The 24,347-nt window shown below is 40.9% G+C and overlaps 1 protein-coding gene across 1 annotated transcript in view; it reads left to right on the top strand.

The window, feature by feature from the left end:
* Emb (embigin) overlaps nucleotides 1-17,045 on the top strand; it is a 46,512-nt gene extending 29,467 nt beyond the window's left edge. The window contains exons 5-9 of the mRNA XM_041646704.1: nucleotides 3,423-3,550; nucleotides 6,361-6,640; nucleotides 9,093-9,126; nucleotides 11,465-11,519; nucleotides 12,021-17,045. Of these exons, the coding sequence (XP_041502638.1) occupies nucleotides 3,423-3,550; nucleotides 6,361-6,640; nucleotides 9,093-9,126; nucleotides 11,465-11,519; nucleotides 12,021-12,038 (515 nt within the window). The 3' untranslated portion in view covers nucleotides 12,039-17,045. The remainder of the gene's footprint in view (nucleotides 1-3,422; nucleotides 3,551-6,360; nucleotides 6,641-9,092; nucleotides 9,127-11,464; nucleotides 11,520-12,020) is intronic.
* Nucleotides 17,046-24,347: the final 7,302 nt, after the last annotated feature.

Here is a 24,347-nt window from a genome sequence, read left to right as displayed (position 1 = left end):
CTGTATTCTTTTAAACACTGCTTGGCCCATTAACTCTAGCCTTTACAGGCTAATTCTCATATCCCGATCAACCCATCTCTAATAATCTGTGTAGCATCAGTCTTACCGGGAAAGATTCTAGCCTATGTCCATCCTGGGTCGGAGCTTCATCGCGTGTGCCTCAGAGAGCTGAGCTATCACGTCCGCCCGGGAGAGGGGAGCATGGCGTCTCTCTGAGCTCACTTCCTCTTCTTCCCAGCATTCTGTTCTGTTTACTCCTCCCACCTATGTTTTAACCTATCAGGGCCAAGCAGTTTCTTCATTGCTTAACCAATGAAATCAACAGATTGATATATGACACTCCCACATCACTGTGTGGCCAGAACAGTAGGAAAACTTGTCCCATGGCTTCACCGAGGGGTTGTCTCCTTTGTGATATTTGAATGGACTAGGGCTCTCACTGGGGTCCGGAGCTAATATTTTCCACTCTTCTCTTTCTCCTGTTTACTCATCTTGATTTGTCTTCGTCATCGCCTGTTCCAGATGGTGCGGGTGATTCATGGAGAGACTCAGTTTAAAGTTCTCCCTGTTCTTGGGTGATTTCAGACATTGTCACAGTTCTAAGACATAAATAGATGAATTTCCCCTGTAGAACTTATCTCTCCTCTGCTCCAAAAAATGCTAACTGACCTAAATATCGCACAGGATAGTAATTATTCTTATTAAGTTGGCTAATGACATTACATATAAAGGGCATAACCATTAATAATGGAAAGCTTGACTTAAGGGAGCTGTACCATGGCATAATCCCAATATGTACCAAGCCCTTTCCATTTGAGGAACTCTTATTTAACCCTGTACAACAACATAGCAAGCGTATAATGCACTACCCATCAGATACCTTTATTTCAAAGCTGTCATTATGTGTCAGATATTTATTTCCTGGCCCTAAATCTCTTCATCACGATATTGGAACATTGTGTTGGCTTCCTTCCAACATGTATACCTGATCTTTGAAGACTGTCTTAAGGATTTACTGCTGAGCAGGAGTCAGTAAGATGTGCCAGGGAGTGAGTTAGCCAAAGGAATGCTGAGCTCCTCCAGGGGGTCAGCTCTGTTCCTTCTGGGTGGGATAATTGGAATCCCAGCTCCTTAGTCTGGTTACACACACCCATCTCTAATCACGTCCCATAGTTAGTGATAAGTAAAAATACCCCCCCCACCCCCCACCCCCGTAGTGAGTAAAAAGTCAGTGCCTTCGTTTCCTCCTATCAGTGTGGCAACACCGTGACCAGGACAACTTATACACAAAAGAGTTTATCTGTGCTGGTGTCTTTAGAGGTGTAAGAAAGAGTCCATCACGGCAGGGAAGTGTGGCATCGAGCCTGGAGCAGCAGGTGTGGCGGCTGGAGCAGAAGGTGAGGGCTCTCACCTTAAACCTCAAGCAGGAAGCAGGAAAAAAAAAAAAAAGCAAACCTCCAGGTGAAAGGCTTTAAGCTCTCTAAACCTGCCTCCAGTGACGACTGCCTGCAGCCAGGCAACCCTGATCCTCCCCAAACAGCCACCAATTGGGGACTAAGAATTCAAATGCCAGAGGCTATGTAAATGCCAGAGATTCAAACCTTCACACCCTCTGATTTAGAGATTGCCCTAAGACATTGCTGTGTCTGACATTATTTGGTTATGGAAGCACTTATATCTTCATGGGTGGCCTCCTTCATCATCCACACCATTCTTTATTTAGTGTTGACATTGCCTTATGTCACATTGCTGCTCAGTAGCCCTAAAAGAGGACAAGGATGATATATATTTGTATCAAAACCAACAATTTTGGTTCTCTTTAAACAGTAAACTACAGAAGGCTGGTCTCTGTCACTAGTGCATTGCTTACCTGAGGACAGAACCCAGAAAAGAAACTGGTTTTGACTCTTGCTCCTTGTCTGGTTAATTAACATCATAATTTCTTTTCCAATCATTACTGATTTTTCCCCCTTTTCCATCTTCACAGTTCATGCGTCATGCAAACGCTCAGTTACATCAGTAGGAGAAAATTTAAGACCGCTTGGACATGTTTAATCTAGAAATGTCGCTATGGCAGCTGAAATCTTTCTAATCTCTGCACTGAAAGTTAAAATTATCTAGAAATTTTCACACCATAATATGGTGTCGAATATGACATTTAGACATTGTAGTTTTATCTGTTGCTGATTAATTATATCTAGCTGAGTTAGTTTTATCTATCCTTGCTGATTAGTTTAATGAACTGCTGGGAAACACAAAATTAAAAAGAACTTAAAATTAGAGAAACTAGGAAAAAGGAAAATCAACAAAGTATCTTTATTGATCCATCTTCACCGTCAGTGTGGAAATGATGAGGGACAACTTTCACCTCGTGACTTTTCATTGAATGCTCCTGTTCCTAATTGTATATGCTTCAAACTTTCTTGACTAAGGAATTTACCATAATAATGTTGGTATGTGTCCTTTTGACATGATATAAATATGTATCTAAATCTCATTGTTTTTAACACTCTTCTTTAATTTTCCCCTTGACCCTGCTGCTCTGCAAGGCACACTAGGCCAGCACAGAGCCCTATCCTTTTCCCCTTGACTTTCCTTTGTTCCTTTGCATTATCACTTCTCTAGCTCTGCTGGCTGTTTACAAATTTGCATCAATTAAAAGATTTCCTAGGGGCTGGAGGATGGCTCAGTGGTTAAGTGCATTGCCTGCTCTTCCAAGGGTCCTGAGTTCAATTCCCGGCAACCACATGGTGGCTCACAACCATCTGTAATGAGGTCTGGTGCCCTTTTCTGGCCTGCAGACATATACACAGACAGAATATTGTATACATAATAAATAAATATTAAGCCGGGCGGTGGTGGCACACGCCTTTAATCCCAGAACTCGGGAGGCAGAGGCAGGCGGATCTCTGTGAGTTCGAGACCAGCCTGGTCTACAGAGCTAGTTCCAGGACAGGCTCCAAAGCCACAGAGAAACCCTGTCTCGTAAAAAACAAACAAACAAAAATATTAAAAAAAAAAATTTCCTAGCCTGCACCTTTTGCCTTTTTACTCTAGCAAGGTGAGGGTAAAGCTACGAAGAGGGGTCCCACTATCGTAGTAAGTGAGAAGAAAGGGCGGCCTTGGAAACAGGAAGTTTCTTTCTTATCTCAAGCATGTCATTGTTTGTTGCAAGCTTGGAATGGTTCTAATTTTAATCACTGGAGGCTGTTCCTTCAGTTGTATAATCCCATTCGGGTTATCCAACCACTTCTACTGCTGCTGTCTCCGATGGCTACACCGTGGTTTCATTGTATGTACAATCAGAACTGTGTGACGAAAACTGTGCATTGGTTAGAAAATGAAGTAGGGAAAGTCAAGTTTAGTACATTTCTTTTGATTAAACAGTCTCAGTAATAAACACTTTTCTCCCTTCTTCTTAGTACCCAGCGTTCATGGGAAAAATAAGCCATTGATCACTTACGTGGGGGATTCTACCGTCCTGAAGTGTGAATGCCACGATGGTCATCCTTTAAATTGGACTTGGTACAGGAGTAATGGAAGTGTACAGGTAAGATCGTGTTTGCTGGAGCTGGGAAGGCTGTTCAGTTGGTCACAGTGCTTGTTCTTTAAGCAGGAGGGACAAGAGTATGGATCTCCTGTATCCATATAAGAAATGGGGTATTTCAGTTGTGATTGAGGGAGATGGAGACAGGACGATTCCTGGCTTGCTGAGCCAGGGTAGTCTTGCTGGTGAACTCCAGATTTAGTGGAAGACAATTGAGGAAGGGCACTTGACGTTTATTTCCGGCCTCCACATTCATCACATGTAAATGTGCTCAAAACACCCGCACAGACATACAGACATGTATACACACGTGTGTGTGATATACATAGACACACACACACACACACACACACACACACACACACGGAAGATCTTTTTCTCGGGGTTGAAGAAAAGAAAACAAGCCATTTAGTTCATGAAGAGGATTCTAGCGGACTCAGTTCCAGGGAGACAAGCACTCCTGTTCGCGTTTATAGTTCGCAGGAACACACAGTGATGAATGGAGTTATCCTTGGATGCTTTCGGCGCATGGCATTATACGCGTGAAGAAGATCTTAGTGTTTTATTGGATCCTACATTGTTTTCTTTTGAGGTTTTGAAATTTATTTAAAGTCTTTAAAAGAAAATCAAAATTTGCTTTCAGGATGGGTATAGTGGTGCGTGCTTGTAATCCCAGTACCAAGGAAACTGAGGGAGGAGGATTGCCATGTGTTTGAGGTAAACCTGCACCAAAGAGATGGTGCCAGGTAAAGCCAGAAGAGTCAAGGTTACACGGCAAGGCCGTGCTACAACACAAGTAAAAGTGAAAGGAGAGAGAATTTTTACCTGGTTTAATGGCCTGTGCCTGGAATCCCAGACTGATGGGAAGCTGAAGCTTGGCGATCATTGTGTTTTCAAGGCCATGCATAAAGGTTTCCCTGTTATCCCAGACTCCATAATGAGGCAAAACCAAAACATTTTTAATTGACCAGGCTAGAAGTAATTTCATCAGAAAAGTCCCGCTTCTACTTCTTGTCAATAACTAGGGGGGGGAAAACATCCCAGGCTCTTTCTCCCGTTTGTCTCTTGAAATATCTGACATGGGAGGCAATGCCTCGGCACCATTTGGAAACAATGAATGGAAATTTGGTCCCTTAAACTGAGGTCTTAGTTGTTAAGTGTCCTCAGCCCTTTGTACTTCACACATTGGAAAGAAGTGGATTTCAAGGCTTATACATCTAAGACAATTGGCTTCGCAGAGCTGATCTGAAGAAAACAAGAGTATTCAATGAATAAATTATCGCTGATGTCCTGTCCTTTCCCAGAGAGCTTCAAAGAGCTTGAAACTCAGGGCATGGTGCTTGGGGGTGCCCCTTTCTTGCCATGCTGCTAATGAGTATTTGAATTAAAGTCCTATTAGAGAAAAGCTGCAATTCTAGATGGGACACAGGAAACAGAACCAGTCTTTCAATGAGGGATTGGATTCCCACTGAAACAAATTTGGGGCTGTGGACGATGGAAGAAGGGCTTTGGAAGGAGCGCGTCTATTTCTGTGCTAACGTTGCTTTAATGTTTCAAGAAAAGAGCTCTAGATCATGCAGTTGTCAGCGTAAACAGTGACTCCTCTGCCCTTTGTCTTATTGGTGATCAGGACAGGTATCTACACATGTTTTTAAAATATTAATTGTAAAATCAAATACCAGTTGTGATGTTTGGAATATGTAGCCTAATTTATTCATGCATGTGTGTTAGCAAACAAGCTAGATCCTGAGTCATTTTATATTAAAGTTGTTTCCTGGGTTTGCTGTATGAATCATTATCCTCTTCATTTAGCATTGGGTCTGATCATGATCAGCTGTAAGACAGGGGCAGGGAGGGGGTCACAGGTCATCATTTTAGGTCAAGTTACCATCTGCATCACAATTAGCTCTGTACTTTCTTAAAATTCAGCCCTTTGATTTATTGTCTCTGATTCACATGGTGGTTTGTGTCGTTTTACAGACTGTGCTTGCTGCCTGTGTACATAATTGATAGGTCATGGTCATTCTCCTTCCTTCCTTCCTTCCTTCCTTCCTTCCTTCCTGCAAATACATTTGCAGAGACTTCGTCCTTGGATCATCTGAGAACGTTTGTATGCAGATTAGCATTTATTGAGCATCTCAGTTGAATGATAGAACAGTGAAGACATCAAATGTCCTGAGAATAAAATTTAATTTAGATTAAGTATAACAGCTTCCCAGTATGACTTTGTGAGCGGGAGGAAAACTCAGCAGCTTCCAGAAGCCAGTCTACCTAAGAGAAAGAAACAGGGACATGAAAGGAAAGAACAGGGGTCTGGGACCTGAGAGCTGATCCCTGGAGGGCATCAGCTAAGAAGCCTTGAAGATTTCAGCTGTAGTTTCAGTGTAGGGCACTCTGGTGGTCAGGGTGGTAGTCAACTATCAGAGGACTGACCAGAATAATACCTTTAGAAGTAAGTGTTTTGTTTCCTTATGTGCTTGCCTCTGCTTGTGAAGAGCTAGTGATATATGAGAAAGGGAAGCCAGGATGGTTGGAAATTTTCTGCCTTGGATTTTCACCTAATATTTACTAATGACAACCTAGACATATATTTGTAGGTTCAGACCTTCAGGGCTGAGTCCACATAGCAGAGCAGACTTTTTCCCTTGCTGCTGGAACACCAACCTCCTGCAAAGACTCATAAATTTTAATATACTCCTTTCCAGTAAGTGGCTTCCTTGACTCTGACTTATAGCTTTGCCCAGAATGAGATCTCTTGGGACATGTATCTCTTTTTTGCATTATGTAAGGATTTTAATGTCTCCTTGCATTAGGTTCCTATTGATGTTCACAAGAATGATAAGTATGTTATAAATGGATCCTATGCTAATGAGACACGACTCAAGGTAAAGCATCTTTTGGAGGAAGATGGAGGCTCCTACTGGTGCCGGGCAGCCTTCCAGTTAGGTGAGAGCGAAGAACACATTGAGCTGGTTGTGCTGAGCTTCATGGTGCCCCTCAAGCCGTTCCTCGCAATAATCGCAGAAGTTATTCTGCTAGTGGCTATCATTCTGCTTTGTGAAGTGTACACGCAGAAAAAGAAGAATGACCCAGGTAAGATGTCTCACTTTTTCTATTACATTATCGCTTCATTATTTTTTATATTTTAATTAATTTATTTTCTTTAAACGATCTTTTTGCATTTTACATACCTAACCCAGTTCCCACTCCCTCACCTTCCCCCCATCCCTTCCCCGATCCACTCCTCAGAGGGGGTAAGGCTTCCCATGGGGGAGTCAACAGTCTGGCACATGGCTTTGAAGCAGGACTAAGCCCCCCTTCCCCCCCCCCCATATTTATTCTGAGCAAGGTATCCCTCCAAAAAGAATGGGCTCCAAAAAACCAGTTTAAGCAGCAAGGATAAATCCTGATTCACTGCAAGTGGCCCTACAGACTTCCTCAGCCACACAACTCTCACCTACATCAGAGGCCTAGGTCGGTCCTATGCAGGTTCCCCGGCTGTCAATCTGGAATCGGTGAGCTCCCACTAGCTCAGGCCAGCTGTTTCTGTGGGTTTCCCCATCATGGTCTTGACCCCTTTGTTCATACTATTGCTCTTCCCTCTCCTCCTGATCTCCGGAAGCTCGGCCCAGTGCTTAGGTGTGGATCTCTGCCTCTGTTTCCACATTATCACCTCATTAGGATGTGTATTATGACCTAACACACAGTCACTTACAAGTTCTGGGGATGGGCTGGGGAGACGGCTCACTGAGGAAAAAGCATTTGTTGCACAGGTGTGAGAACCTCCAGAGCCTATGTGTAAAGCGAGATACATAACATGAGCAGCTAGAATCTTAGTGCCCCTGTGCAGAGAAGGCAAGTAAAGACTGTAGACCCCTGGCAGCTTGTAGGCCAACTAGCCTGGTATACTCAGTGGAACCCAGCAGGAAGGCCCAATCAGCGCAGAAGCCAAAGACTGACAGATACCTGAGGTCATGCTGTGACCTTCACAGTCAGACTACAGTGTACACACGTGTATCCACGCTATATAAATATGCACATACACACATGCACACACACAAAATAAGTAAAAAGGGTCTGTAAAAAAATTCTTATTTGGGCCAATATCTATGCTTGTAACTATGATGGTTATGGTCTATGAGCTTGGTTTCTTAGCCTTTGTTTCATCTGCCCCAAAAATATTAGTGTTAAAATTAAAGTATTTCCTCTCTTGGTGCCGCTGTGTGGCAGTTCAAGAATGTCTGTTGACATTGGAATATTAGGGAACAACTGGGGTTTTTCACGTAAATGGTCTCAGATTTTTTTTTCCATTTAGATAATTTATTTTGATCATTTGCATCAAGGGGGATTGCTTTTGTGTGGGGGTGCTCATATGTGTGTGTGTATTTGGAGGTCGGAGCATAAACTTACTTAGGAATGCTCTCCACTCCTTTTTGACCAACAGGCTTTCATTACCCTGGTGCCTACCTATGAGCGGCAGCCACTGAGCTCCACGGGTTGTCTTGTTTCCCTCTCCCTTTTAAGTGTACAACACCACACCTGGCTTTTTATGCATATTCCGCCCGCCGCTCCCACCACTACAATTCTGGGAATTGAGCTCCTGGCCTTATTCTTCTACAGCAAACACTTTGTGACTAAGCTCTCTCCCCATCTCCATTTAAAAAGTATTTTATCCAGTCCTTAGATTCTCAATGCCTAAATTCCAGGTGGCATTAGGGTTGCTGTTTTAAACCCATGTCTGTTGGACTATTGGATGAGAAACCCGTGATAGAATTTGTCACGTTGTGTTAGTTCGGGCTTCTTTTGCCATGAGAAAAACACTGCGACCAAAAGCAAGTTGGGGAGGAAAAGGTTTATTTGGCTCACACTTCCAGATCCTGGTCCATCACTGGAGGAAGTCAGGACAGGAGCTCAAGCAGGGCAGGATCCTGGAGGCAGGAGCTGATGATGCAGAGGTCATGGAGGGTGCTACTCACTGACTTGCTTCCCCTGGCTTGCTCAGCCTGCTTTCTCATAGAACCCAGGACCACCAGCCCAGGGATGGCACCACACACCATGGGGCTGGGCCCTCCTGCATTGTTCAATAATTGAGAAAATGTCTTACAGCTGGATCTCATGGCGGCATTGCCTCAACCGAGGTTCCTTTCTCTCTGATGACTCTAGCTTGTATCAAGTTGATACACAAAACCTGCCAGTAAACATGTATTCTGTATTCTTTTCCGATTTTCATACATATATGTATGGTTTTCATATATGATGACATTTAAATATATATGTTTATGTATGTGTGTGTGTATATATATGTGCATGTATACATACACATATATGATTTTTATTGTATAGTTTTTGGGAAAAAAAATCTCAGGGTGCCAGAGATTCAGATAGCATCTGGTGTCCTGTTACAAGAGAACTGAGGGAGACACAGCTATCAAAGGTGGCACTTCTCTCCTTTCCATGGAAAAGTTGTTAGGAGCAGGTTGAATTGAACATGTAACATAGCATTGCGTGCTTAAATATCATATCCTTTTTCTTTGTCTTTATACAGATGATGGGAAAGAATTTGAACAAATTGAACAGTTGTAAGTAGTTTTTTTGATTTTTTTTCTCACTTGGGTAAAATAAAGATAAATAAGAAATTAGGTAAAATGCTTACAGTTAGAAACAGAACAACAAGAACGTGCATGCTGGTGTGCATGCTGTTTCTGTATACATCTTTGTGATATTGAAGTGATACCCAGAGGCTACCCCTCCATCAATAGCTGCTCTTTGCTTCTGGTTTCATCTCTGCACGATGGGTTCATGATGGTGCTCCTACACACATTTGTTGAATTAGTGATAACTTATGTATGAATACTTGGGACAGACTTTGGAGCACAGTAACCAGAATGTTTTATTATTTAAATGAGTCTTTACCTTGGTTGTAGTTTTGATTACTGAAGCTTTTTAATACAATGTTCTTGAGGCTAGAGAGATGGCTTGGTGGTTAGGAGAATTTGATGCTCTTCTAGAAGACATGGGTTCAATTCCTGGCAGCTGCATGACAGCTCACCACAGTCTCTAGCAACAATTCTAGGATATCTGTTGTGTTCTCTTCTGGAGACATGTGCACACACATGTCCCATGGCAAAGCATCCATAGAGGAGAGACAGATAGTTAGTTCAGTGTTCAGGCCTCACTAGACCCCCCAGATCAGAAAGAACCACTTAGGTTGGGTATGGAACCTGGATTTTCTAAAAACATTTTCCAGTGGTTCTGATTTTATCACAACAAAGATCACTCACCTAGGATTCTATGAGAATTACTTTTGAGAGAACTCATGTTTTTTTCTCTTACAGATCTCTTTAGAGAGAGCTGGGAATAACTCTGAGTATAGCTGGGCAATTGATAAATAAAAGGGCAATTGGTCTAGTTTGGTTTGGGGATGGTGGACTGCTTCTTCCAAACTGGAGAATAAAGCCTGCCAGGGAAGGAACTAAAATCTGAGAACTAGAATAAGAGACCAGACTAAGACAACTGAGAATTTGCCCTTGAAAGGAGTCCCCATGCCCAACAAGATGGTGGAAGTGTGGTCCTTCATATACTTGTAGCCATAGTCAAAGAGGCTTTTGGACCCAGTTCATACATCGTAGGTAAAAATAAACCAACAGGATATGTGCTTCCAAGTTAAGGACATAGAATTATAAGTTGAAGTCTAAATCACCCCAATTCTTATTTATTTATTGGTCCTCTTTCTTATTATTTTTAAAGATTTATTTATTTATTATGTATACAACATTCCTTCCATGTGTGCTTGCAGGCCAGAAGAGGGCACCAGATCTCATTATAGATGGCTGTGAGCCACCATGTGGGTGCTGGGAATTGAACTCAGGACCTCCGGAAGAACAGTCAGTGCTCTTAACCTCTGAGCCATCTCTCCAGCCCCCCCCCCCCCAAACATCTTAAAAGCAATGTCAACATTATTCAATTTATAATATAAAGTTATTTTATACCTTTTACTTTAAATTGGAATAATATACATGTTCTCCATCTTTTGCTCCATTGCAGCCATCACAATGAAAATGTTTTATTTTAGGTATAAATTAACCATGGTATTTTAAGCTCTTTCAGATCAGCCCTTGTTGCAGTTCATTTTAGGTAGCATAGTTAATTTAGTTAGTAACTAATTTTTTTCACAAAAAATATTTTCGTGTGTTATGTAACTGGTATATTTTTACATATATTTATGTGCTTTGGTAACCCTGGTCTTTTGTAGTTTCTTGGTAAAAATGATTTAAAAAATAACAATAAGTATATACCATCAAAAGCAATGACTTCTCTCAAGGAACTCAATGAAGAATAGACTCATTTATTTGATCATTGTTCTACCATCCAAGACTTCTACACTTCAGTTTTGACATGCATGGTTGGTTGGCTGATTTTACTTCATGAAACAGCCTCATGAGCGTGGGTCTGCCCACAACATCTCTACTGATATTCACTGTGCTCAATGGTTTTCTCATGCAGCTGTGCTGAAGAATCCAAGGCTATCCTTAATAGTCTTGTTTGGAAACAAAAGGTCATATGCAGCTTCTAATTTGATGTAATAGCCGTCAAATTGTGAGTTCTCTCAAACAAATTGGCTGAGCTCCCTATTGACTGTAACCTTGCATGTTTCAGAACACTGTGAGAGATCACAGTTGTATACATGCCCACGACCCTACTCTTGCAGTTTTCCCTCTGCTTAGATCACGCAAGTCTTTGTTATTAAGCCCATGGCAGTAGGTTCTCCCTAAGTAATGGCATGAGAAAAATCTACATTGCAAATAGAACACTGTTAGGAAGAATGAACTGAGTGTGCACTGACATTTTAGAGTTTAAACTGACTTAATTTTATGCATTGTGGACTTCTGGTGATTCTCCTTTTCGTTTTTCACACAGGAAATCAGATGACAGCAACGGTATAGAAAACAATGCCCCCAGGCTCAGAAAAAATGTAAGTTACTTACTTCTAAACCATAGGAAAAGGCGAAATTCAATATACCAGGCTATTAAACTTTACTCCTTTCAGATTTATAGAAGACCTAGTTCACTGTGCTTGAATACACTTATTTACACAGTAATAGGAGAAAATATGGACTTATGCAAAAATTAATGGTATCCTTTTCTACCAGAGAATAGGTGGTATTTCTCTTTTCTCATCCCCCTGGGTGCTGGGATTAAAGCTTTTGTGTAATTTTTAATTTCTCAGTTCAGACTTTCTGTACTCTTTGATTTTATTCTCTTTGACTTCCATATGGTTGACGTGATGAATTCGTCCGTCACAGATAATTTCCTTAATTAATTCTTAACTGTCTTAGTTCGTCAGTGTTAGGACTTGCTCTGCCAGTAGATGGCAAGCTCACTTTCTGTGCACTCCTCTGCTTTGCTAAAACAATTGGAAGTTATTATAGAATCGCGCGGCAGTAACTGTTGCCTTCTGCTTTGTTTAACACAGGAGTCGGTGGAACAGTGAGCGAAGAGTATTCCGCCTTGAGAAGACGTACAAAGAGTTTGTATTCCTGCTTCCTCTCAAGAACGTGTGAATTTTAGATTTTTAGAAGACAGAAAACTTCCTCAGCACCCACAGCAGTAGCTTTATAAACAATATAGGCCATCTCCTACCTAAAGATGTGTTTTCATTTTGTAATTGCTTTTCATTAAAGCAAGATGAATTGTTTCAGGTGTGTTCTGCCTGTTGTAAGCTAGATAATAAATTTCGTCCTGGTCTGGGAGATCAGGGGCACGGGACAGACAGCAGCAAAATCAGTGGCTAGTCACAAAGAAATATCACTAAAGATGTGTTTATTACCAAAGAATTATTAAAGAGAAAGCTTTTGCCTGTTGTCTTACAAGTGTTGCCCCCGCTTATGCATGACTACCTACAGAAGTATTGATAACAGCTTTTCTGTGACGTGTATTCTGCCGTGGTATTGAAAGTCTTTTCCCTAGGAAACAGGAACTATACTTTCGGTAATGGTGGCTATTCTGTAGGCTCTACGCTAAGGTATACTTTTGCTCCGTGAGTGATGGTGTCGACTAAGGGAGTACAAACCGTCTATGCTAAGAAAAAGGGTCTCTTAGTCTTCAGTAGGACATTTTCCTCATTATTTGCCACGGCATTTGGGCCTCATCTGTCCTCCTGGTGTTGACGTTTCAGGGTCCAGATCCATGTGGTCACAGTCCGACACTGCTGCTTGCATGGCATTGTGGCTCGTGGATCCTGGGGACCTTGATGTGCTGTCTGGTTTCTCATGCCATTGCTGTCCAAATGTACAAAAATGCTTTATTACTGCTTTCCAATAATAATTCCTTTGACTGATAAGCAGGAGCGCTAGTGCACTACATTTATGTTGCTGCAAATGCCTTAGACTTAACTTTTGAAATGGAAGGATTTCATTACATACGTGACTGAGATATTTTATATAAACTCAGTAAAGCCAAATCAATTCAACTTTGAATGGGCATAGCCAGTTGTCGCTGACTTTAAATTAAATAAATAAATAAATAAATAAAATAATAGGGTGGTGCCTTGGGTAGTAGATTAGGTGTCCCTGGTGCTGCCCGGTTTTTGTGACACACTGTTTCCTGAAAACAGAATTAAGGACAATGACAACAACTTGGGATGGTAGTAAAAGAAATCCATGGTTCTTGGGGATTGACAGTTTAAATCCACTGATTTAGTATTGAAAACTCGAAGTGTATGCCTTGCACACTAGCTAAGGAAAGTATCAAATTCTGATAGGGAAAATTCTGTAATATCTCAGCTAATGTTTACCAGTATCGCTAGCTAGAATAGTACATATAAAATATTATGGCAGCTGCTTCCTGTTTTGTTGATGCAACAAATTTCAGTATTTTCTAATACATTTTAACTGTACGTGTAGATTTTATTGAATTAGAATGCACCTCTTGGTAGTAGATGTCCTGTTTTCTTCCTTAGTCTCATGAGTGATACTTTTGTTTTGCTTTAATTCATGCTTAATTTGACAAGATCCTCTTAATGAGCTCATGGCAATCAATATAATTAGTCTAAACATCAAATTCAGAGAGCAAGTCCCACTCAACAGTATAACTGTGACTGGATACACACAAAACCCCAAGTAACTTTACTTACAAGATTCATTCATTTGCTTTGCCACCACTAAGTATTTAAGTTGAAATAGTTTACGTGGAAAAAAAAGCTACCCAAAGGTAAAATAATCTGAAATACTTATGTGATACATTTGAAATGCTAATGGGTAATATGTGTTATTTATTTTTATAAAAGATAAGTTATCTAAGTAACTTTAAGTAGCTTTTGGCCTTCCAGGGTCTCTCTGGAGTACTTCTGGAAAATTGTCCCATCCCTATTAGATTAAAATGGGCTGCTTCTATCAACTCGCCTCACAGAGACGATGAATGGATTGTCTAAGGACCCATTGTAAACTGACTGCAAAACCAAAGATGAAAGCAGGAAAACTACCCTGACTATGTCATAGACATCTGGAAAACTCTACCAATCTTTTCAGTTGATGGGTTTTCAATATAATAATTAGATGTAATGATGCCATAAAAATGTCCAGATAATCTTAAATTTTGCATTGAAATATAAATTTCCTTTTGCAATCTTTTTTATCCCTCCCCCCAGCTAGCGAGTCCTTCAGGCTTGAATCTAAAATTGTTTTTTTGGAGGTGGCTGTCCTGGAACTTTGTAGACCAGGCTGGCCTCAAGCTCACACAGAGCTGCCTCCTGAAATTAAAAGGTGTGTGCCACCCACCGCCTGGTTTCCTTTGATTTTCTTAAACTGTCGTTAATCCTCTCAGAACCTCTTCCACTTCACCTTCACCAGCTGCAAGGTTATGGTGTAGGTTTCCCTACCTTGGCCTCATTGTCCATTCCTCCATTTTTCACAGTGCTTCTCAGTCTTTCTTCTTAAACACAAAGAACTCACGTGATGTGTCAGGTTTCAGTCCAAACCTTAGGCAGCACATTGTTGCCATTTCTGCACGTCACCTAGTTTCCTGTCTCCTCCCAGTGTCTTGGATTAGCCCAGAATGTGTCTCTGATGTTTACCCCGTCCTACTAACTCAAGATTAACCTACAGTATGTTAAGGTTTAGAGGAAATTCACATATCCATGAGGTAGGAACGATCCCATGTGCTAACGACTCCATGTTGTTGTCAGGGTAGTTTTCCTGCTTTAGTTGTGTGCCCGGTATTTCGTACAAGGAAAAAGTTATAGGTGATGTAAAATGTGTGTACCTATGTTTAGAAAACTAATTTTAAGTATGACAGTTAAAATTGCAAAGCAAATATTTTACAGAAGAACCCAAGTTATGCAAATCCTCCAGTTGTATAGGGTACATTACACCCATTCTGATGGGGTTAATTCCTGTCACACTTAGAATCCCATGGTCAGTATGCACAGAAACCTTTAATAAGGTAACACATTGGCCCTAAATATGCAGGATTTTAATTAGATTCCTTTGTATGGCACAGAGAGCTGGCACTTGGGCTCACCACACTAACATACCCGTTCCACTTCCCCAAGTTTTGTACATCTTTGTACATCTCAGAATTCACTTCAGAATTTAATATCAACAGCAGCATGTGACAGAAAGATTTATTATTACATTTTGAACACTGAAAGCATACTTTTCGTCGAATTGATCAAAAGAAGGGGGAAAAAAACCTTTCATTTCAACCTTTTTCTTTCTGATCCTCATCTTTGAGACAGTTTCGATTATTTGCTTTCTGTTAAACTTTCTATAGGAAAGTGAAGCTTTGGTAATTAAGTAAATCTAGGGGAAAAATGAGGGAATCCCTGCTCAGTGGTTCAGCTCTCGGGAAGGTGTCCAAGTGCTCCAGTATTAATCGATCAACATGGCGACCTGCGTGCTGTCCACACTCAGAAAAATATTGACGGCATGAGTGAAAGTGGAAGGAAGACTTGATTGGTTTGCAACTTTAAGTCACACACACTTAGGTACTTAACTGATTTGTTCAATGCATTGCGTGCTAGGCACTCACTTTAACATCTGCCTTGAAGTTCTCTGTTTATTTTACTCATGTCGTAAAAATGGTCCTCTATTTTCCTCAGTGCACAATCTCAAGCTCAGAGACCGTAAGAAAACCACACAAACCCATGATGTACATGATCACAACTGAAATCTAGATTTAGCCTTAGCTGACCAGTTCAACAGCACTGAATGACTAGATGTATACGTCCTAAAAATTGAGGTCATTATCAGTGACCTTGTTTTGTTTTGTTTGTTTTTTAATTTCACTCTTTTAGGTGGTCAGTCATAGCACAAGATCCATAATCTTACTGTAGTTGGGACCCACTTTGTGTCAGTCTGTGTCCCCACACAGGTGCTGGGGAATCAACACATACTTAAGACTTTTTTTTCTGGTTGTATTGTCAGTCATGAGAATGACCATGAAATGTATCGACCAGACATAAAACGAGAAAGATGCTATGTGTAACTTCACTGAGAAAGCAGGCCCTCTGGTTTCACCTTCAGCCCCTAGGGAGGAGGCGGCTGCTCTGTGTGGGTTCTGTCACAGAGGCAACAGCAAGCTGGAATGATTGACAGAAATGAACTTTCAAGGAAATAGCCAATTTTAGCTAATGCAGGGAAATCACCATTTTCAGTAGGTGTCAGGTGAGTGCCGCTGTGGAGAAGTGCCTATAATGACATCATTTACTCAGCTTAAAGTTGTATTGCTTTAAGTATCTTAGGATGACTGTGGTCTGTTGGCATTTGGAAGATGGATGCGCGAGTCGTAAGAGAAGTTGGCAAAGAACATCTTGCTTGCGCTGCTGGGTCGATGAACTGGCCAGTTCCTTGGATTTGTGCATCCCTTGGTTCCTGTGTGGTAGTAGCCATGTTTGTGTGAATCCAGTGAGCAAAGAATGGCAGATCCTTTAGAACCAAATTTGCCCGTAAAATGATTGAAAATTTCACATGAATGGAACAGACAGTACTTTCAGTTCCAAGAACGATTTATGGTTTGCATTCCTTGTTCCTTTACAGCTCAATGGGAGCATGTTATGGAAACCTGTTTAGGGTCTTGGTTAAAGATAGTGTTTTTGTCTGGTGTGTTTAATGTTTTAAAGCATTTTATTAAAACAAATATGTAATTTGTGAAGAATTATCACATTATTTTTCTAAAGTTTATTGATATGAAGGTAATAGATTTATTACATATGTGATTAACTGTGATGCTATTTAATGTTACAAAAGAATAGCTACTTATATTTTTAACTTTTAGAATAGATATTTAATAATAAATGTTTAGCTTTGCTTAAATCAAGGACCATTGATTATATTTTTTTAATAGCTGTGTTTCTTTTGCATGTGTGTTTAGATTCTCATCGCCAACTTTCTATATCAAGTAACACCAGAAATGACAATACAAGAACATTGTGAAAATTTCCATGTTGTTTATGAATTTAATAGACAATTAAACTCAATAAAATGTATTCTAAGGATTTAAACTTTAAGTATTGGGGAATGTGTTTTCAAAGTTTCCACTTGATTAAATCCTGTGTGTGTGCGCGCGCGCATGCCTGCAGACCAGAAGAGGACCTGGGAACTCTTGCAGCTGTAGTAGTTACAGGATGTTGAGAGCTGCCACCACCAGTGTGGGTGCTGAAGACTGAATTCTAGTTCTCTGCGAGAGCATTAAGCAGTTCTAGGTACACCAAGCTACTTCTCCAGCCCAATATTTTTTTATTTTTAATGATTTAAAGGTGGTTATAAAGGCACTAGAGAATAGAAAACACTGATTATTTTTGTGTACCTAAAAAGTTTTACTAAACAACTCATTGTTCTCAAGCCTAACACACAAAAAGACTTAGCTGAGTCTGTGTTTTAGCACACTAAATTGAAAGTCAACCAGAAAGCGATTTTCAAAACACTAAAACATGTTTTGAAAGTTTCAATGACAACTATGAGCATTTTTTTTGTTTTGTTTTGTTTTGTTTTTTCGAGACAGGGTTTCTCTGTGGCTTTGGAGCCTCTCCTGGAACTAGCTCTGTAGACCAGGCTGGTCTCGAACTCACAGAGATCCGCCTACCTCTGCCTCCCGAGTGCTGGGATTAAAGGCGTGCGCCACCACCGCCCGGCTATGAGCATGATTTTTAAAAAAACATTTAAAATGAAATTGGTGACTAGGTTAAATTTGCTTGTTTTCCTGAGTCATTTCCTTTTAGCTTTTCATTATCAAGTTAGATTGATTTAGTGAAAATTATTGTAAAATGCTTCAGGTTTTTATTTTAAACTAAAAATTTTCATTTTTCTTTTTTTCTTTTTCTTTCTTTTCTTTTTTTTTTTTTTTTTTTTTTTTTGGTTTTTTTCGAGATAGGGTTTCTCTGTGGCTTTGGAGCCTGTCCTGGAACTTGCTCTGTAGACCAGGCTGGTCTCGAACTCACAGAGATCTGCCTGCCTCTGCCTCCCTAAAAATTTTCAAACCATCATTCTATGGAAACATCTAATGTGATGAAAGAGAATCTCAAGTAGGGCAAGCTAATGACTAATAGTTACAGAAAAGATTATTAAGCAATACACTAATTAGCTTAGTACATATTATACTTGACTCCTATCTTTATCAAAATAGCTACATATCAGCATGATTAATAGCTAATTAACAAGGGACAATTTACTGGATATGACTAATTATGATTAATTTAAAATTATGATGAATTTAAAAGCTAATGGCTGGTGGTCAACTTGTAGACATACAGAACAGGCATATTTTTACTTATTTTACCTATTTTTTATTTTGCTTATTTTTATTATTTTACTATTATATTTTAGTTATTACATATTTACTTATATCTTACTTATTCTGGTAATTGCAGTTGATAATCTTAGGCTTTATAAAACAAAGAAAATGATTCTCACTTTATTCAAATGCTACTACTAAAATAATTTCTCAAGCTGGAAGTTGTAACATGTGCCTGTAATCCAGCTGTCAGGAAGCTGACGTAGAAAACAGGGAGTTTGAAGCCAGTCTTGACTACCAGTGAGACCCGGTTCCCCAAAACAGAACGAAGCCAACTTAAGTGAGTAAACTGAACATATTCGGCCAATGGTCTTGATTTACATATTCACCAAAACAAGGAAACCTCAAACAGAATAAGTGAAATAGACAGCAGGATACATGGTAATCAAAATCATGGAATCTACATAATCTCTCAAAACAACTTATTTTTTATTATGTCTATATTCTGTAAGTGCACGAGCTTTCACGTTCCTGCAGAGGCCAGAAGTGGACATTGCAACGCACACCACGCCAGTCTGCGCTCTTTGTGCTACCATACAGTTCGCGAGCTTCGGGCAAGGGGCTGGAGGTTGAAACACACAAATTCAGAGATAATCAGACAGAGAGACAGAGACATGGACCTCTAGTCACTGATAAGAAGCCCTATATTCAGTAGCACCACGGAGGCTTATATACTCAACAGTCAGGCGGGCCGACAGGTGAAAACCTTACCCTCTGATCCTCAAGGCAAGGTTCTTGAAGCAGAACCGGTAAACAATTTTGACACAGCTTTCAGAAACTCAAATCAGAAGGAAAGTAAAGATCGCTAGCAGGGAAGAGCAGCTGGAGGCCAGGACTCCAAATGGTCCCAACAGGACATTGAATCCCCTGGAGCCAGAGTTACAAGTGAGTGTGGACTGTCCAAGGCGTGTGAACTCTGATTTGGGGGAAGAGCCTCAGGCACTTTTAACTGCCGAGCGTGTCTCCAGCCCCAAGACAATCATTTGGACCAAGGCCTTCTCTGGTAGCTCTTGGGAAAGGACAGATTGATCAACAGCAGGTTTGTGGTCAGAGGCCATGGCCTGCGAGCAGAATTGTCACCATGTTGTAATCAGGTTCACACTGTCGATTCAGAATTCTGTATGTCTGGAAATGATCCTTCAACCATCCAAGGCAAGCAGGACATTCTAGTGGAAGTCCACAGGGGTGACGCTCAGCGGTGGGGCACTTGCCAGCTGTAAAATCCCTGGACTCAGTCCTCAGCTCTACAGGAGAAACAACTGAAGCTCAACAAGGATCAGCTAAGCACCTACATCACTAGTAGGCCAGCCTGGGAAGAATGTCTAGAGAAAGTTCTCTTGGGGGGAAAAGGAATGACAGGGAATCTTGGAACAACAGGAGAGGGGGAGAGCAGTAGACAGGAACAGTGGCCGTGGATAAAACCAACAGTTCCGTGTTTCTGTTGTGCTTGCCTGGGGAAGCACAAATTGCAGGCTTGCCCTGCTTGTCAGTGCAATACAAATGGAAAGGGAATACTTGGTGTTCTTACCAGCAGAAAAAGGACATCCGAGAAGTCAGAATTCCCATAACGCACTTCAGCTAGTAAAATGTCAATAGTAGATTGAAATCATGTAACCTGTGATGACTTATATAGCCCATAGAGCACCTGCTACAGGAAGCTGTTTAAAGCCTGTGGCAAATTCTTACAGATACAGTGAAACTATTAGGGGATGGGATGGGGGAGATAAGGCAAGATGTGTGCGAGAGAATAAGCAGGATGCATAACGTACATGGATAAAATTGCCAAACCAACAAAATGATCAATTCTAGATGTCCTAGCTATTCCCCTGTAATGCAAGTGAAAAAAAAAAAAATACCATCAAGAAGAAACATAAGACAAGAAAACTTGCAAGCCCAGGCCTTAATAATATCAATAACACTGTAAATCTCAGTAGACTTTTATATCAACAACACGGACATTTGCAGAACATAGATAATTAAGAACCCAACTCTCTGCAGTGAGAATCTGAAAGTGAAGGCCTAGAAATGTATGTCATGTGTAAAAAACCTAACTGAAAGGAAGCAGGAGAAGCTATGTTGATATTCAATGTACTGGGTGTTCTGTGAAGACAGTTGCCAGAGATAGGAGGGACACTAGGCACTAGTAAAAAGAATCGGCGCACCCAGAAATGCGGGCCAAATGAGGGAGGTGCAAAGCACACCGGAGACCCAGTAGTCACTGATAGGACTGAAGGAAATCTACAATTTCAGTCAAGAACCTCAATACAAATTGAGAGAACAGCAGCAGTTAGCTGCCTGTAATGCCAGCAGCTCAGGAGACTGAGACAGGAGGATTACTGTAAAATTGAGTTTATTCTGACCTACGGAACAGGACTATTTCAAAACAACAAACACAGCAAAAGAAACAACGGGGAGACTATATGAAGCCCCACACGTGTGTGTTCACACACACAAAGCTGTAAGCTACAGAGAAACTTTAAATGGAAATTTTTTAAAAATACATTTGACAGGAAAACTTGTAAAGGTTCATCAAAGGCCACATCAAGAGAGGCATTTGTGGCCTTAGAGTCTTTCATTAGAAAAGAGGAAAAGTCTCAGATCAACCTTTAGGAAGCTAAAAAAGAATAATATATTCCAACACAGTTGGTTTTACTTTCCCAGCTAGTGACAGGCATGGCCACACTCTCCTATTGCCGGGCAGTCCCAGTCAGCAGAAGAACGCAGATAACGAAGACAAGGAGAGAAATCAATGAAGCTGAGAACACAGGCCATTCAGAAAATCAATGACATAAAAATCCATTTTAAAAATAAAGATGAATAAAATTGGAGAACTATCAGTAAGACTGAAAAGGAAAAAATGAAATAAAAGAAATGTCTCAAAGATGAACCAGGCAATACTGTTGTAAAAGACAATAGAGAGTACAACTAAGTCTTTAAAAAAAAATTTAAGATTATAATATATCATTTCCTTCCTCTAAACTGTCCCATCTACCCTCCCACTCTCTTTCAAATCCATGGTCTGCTTTTTACTTCTAGTTGTTATGGTATGTGTGTGTATATGTATGTATATGTATAAATATCCTAAATATAGCCATCTCAGTCCGTATAATGTGCCTTTATCTTCAGGACTGACCATTGGGTACTGACAAGCAGCTTTCTGAGGAAGACTGCCTTCCCCACTCCCAGCTTTCCTCAGTTGTTTACAAAACAACTCCTAAACATAAATTAGCAACTTAGATGATAGGAACCTTACAGCTACCACACAGCCTGACTACCGAGGGCCCAACAGCACGCGAAAAGTAACTGGAAAGCTGTACCACTTCAGGTGGTCTCCACTCAGGATGCTGGAATTGGCATTTAGCACCTCACGTGTGCAGGCAAGAGCTAAACCCCTATTCCTGAGGTCAAAGTTTTGTTTTTTTTTTTATGCTTGTCAGTGATGCTCAAACTGGTTACATCCGTCTAAAAGTGCATGTGCAGTTTTGTGATGTGTTCTTTCCTGGGGCTATGGGTGCAGGGTGCGTTGTGCTCAGCCCACACTGAGCATGGGCAGTGAGCCGCAACTCTGCTACCCAGAGTGGACGCTTTGTACTGTGCGTAGCAAGCCCATTAAGTCATATGGTCTTATAAAATTAGCTTCGTGGGGACTGGAGAGATAATTCAGTGGTTAAGAGCACTGGGTGCTCTTCCAGAGGTCCTTAGTTCAATTCCAGCAACCACATGGTGGCTCACAACCGTTTGTAATGAGATCTGGTGCCTTCTTCTGGCCTGCAGGCAGACACGCATGCAGAACACAGTATTAACTTTGCTGTAGGTGGTTTTGCCCAGCTAGGCTTATGCCAGTGCTCTGTCACATTTCAAGTCAGTTAAGCTTAACCCTGATGAGCGGCGGGTTAGAGCTGTTTTATGCATTTTCTTCACCTGGCCATGAGTTTGGCATCGTCCTGTTGTAATCAAGCACTTGGAGAGGATGTGTAAATACAGTGAAGCCATTCTGCCTTCTAGTTGTTAAGGAAAAGAAAATTAAAATCTCAGCAATCACAGCCATTGCACACACAACAGAAAGGCAAGGAAAACACACTGAAAAATCAATACGGAGTGAGGGTTCCCTGAAATTATGTCTCTATCGCACTGCTTGTGGGAAGATGGGGCCACGGTGGATGGTGGGCTGACTGGTTCTTAAGACAGTAAACACAATGGATGACTGAGCAGTCTCATTTCCGGGCATTTCTTTCAGAGAAAGGAAATCATGCCCCCCACAAAAAGCTGTTTGGGACTGTTCATAGAACCCCAATAAACTGTCTTAAAATAGGTGACTTGTAAACAAATTCTAGTACATGGCCAGAGTTTAAAATATAAATGTTCCCCAAAGGCTCATATGTTAAAGAGCACGATCCTCATTCTTTTGGCCCTATTGAGGGTGACGGAGACTTGAGAGGTGGTACCTTGTGGGATACTGTCTCATCACAGCCATGTCCTGAAGGCAATAGTGAGAGTCCATTCTCTGCTTCTTTCTTCTTCATTCATAGCCATGAACAAAACAGTTTAATCATGTCCTCTTTGCCATGTTGTATTATTTAGCCACAGGCCCAAGGTGGCTGGACCAGCTAATCAAAGACTAAAGCTTTCGAAACTACGTGGAAAAAATGAACCCTTTTTCAATAGGTTATCTCAGGTGCTTATTAGAAACCTGACTTGCATACCCACGGCGTGTACTGCCCAACGAGAGGGAACAGATTGCTTAGACACACATGACATTAAATGTCAAGAATATTGAAAGCCCATCCCAGAGGCCACAGTTGTATTTACACGAGGTTCTCAAAATGACAAGACTGTAACCACAGGAGATTTCCAGGGCTAAGAAAGCCGGGGCAATGAGGCAGACGTAAACCCCAGCACAGTAGCTACAGGGACATCTTTATGCTGATGGAGTAGTGGCAGATTTGGGTGATTTTTGTGAATCTGTGTGACACAAGAATTATGTACATGTGTTATATCAATGCTCTACCAATTTCCTTCTTTTGATATTGAACTATAATTACTGAAGCAGAAATGTCACACGAATCTAATTGGTCTTACTAAAAAAAAAAACAAACCCGGAGACAGATATTATGGGTGAAAGCTGAAAGATCAGAGAAACAGAGCAGCAGCCATTAGTTCTTATCTATATAAATTCCTGAGACCGAATGGGGTATCCTGTCTCTACAAGTCCTCAGACTGAAGGCCGTCTCTGCAAAATCTCAGTCTGAATCCTGAACTCCTGTCTCCTCCTGCCTTATGTTCCTCTCTCTGCCCAGCCAGATCACTTCCCATCTCCACTTCCCTAGCGCTGGGATTAAAGGTGTGAGCTGCCACCACTTGGCTCTGTTTCTCTTTTAGACTGATTCAATTTAATGCAGCTCAGCATGACCTTGAACACACAGAGATCCGACTGCCTCTGTCTCCTGAGTGCTGACATTAAAAGGTGTGTGCCCCCACTGCCTGGCCTCTGTAGCTAACTAGTGTGGCTAGCTCTTCACTCTGATCTCCAGGCAAGCTTTATTTTTTTATAGCACAAAAAAATTAGCACCACATAGGAAAGCAAACTGAAGGACATGGTACCTAGAAGAATGATCTCTGCAATTCTGTAACATTTCAAAACTAACTGTTTAAAAAATATCTGAGTAACTAAAGCACTGGATAACTAGCACTGGACTGGAAAAATGTGATACAAATTTTTGCTTCTTAATGTTTCAGGCAGAAGATCAGCCTCAAAAATTAGCTAGAAACATTGGTGAAAGCAAAATATAGGATTAGCAGCAAGTCCCAAACATTAAGAGTATGAGGTCTTACCAGTTAGCCTTCGCAAAAGAAAACAACACATTAAATGTTCGCCTTATCATTGAATAATTGACAGTATCAATTTAGTAAAAATAATCTGGGCAAAGGATTTTTATTCTCTGCTATTGTAGTTATATACAAGAAGAAGATAACATAATTTAGGTTTCTCACACTTTGCCACAGCTGCAATAGA

The sequence above is a fragment of the Microtus oregoni genome, unplaced genomic scaffold, assembly GCF_018167655.1.
Source record: "Microtus oregoni isolate MIOR12 unplaced genomic scaffold, Mior012 000141F_ref0000236, whole genome shotgun sequence".
NCBI lineage: Eukaryota > Metazoa > Chordata > Mammalia > Rodentia > Cricetidae > Microtus > Microtus oregoni.
The sequence above is the reverse complement of the archived record's forward strand: the minus strand, read 5'-3'. Positions and strand labels throughout refer to the sequence as shown.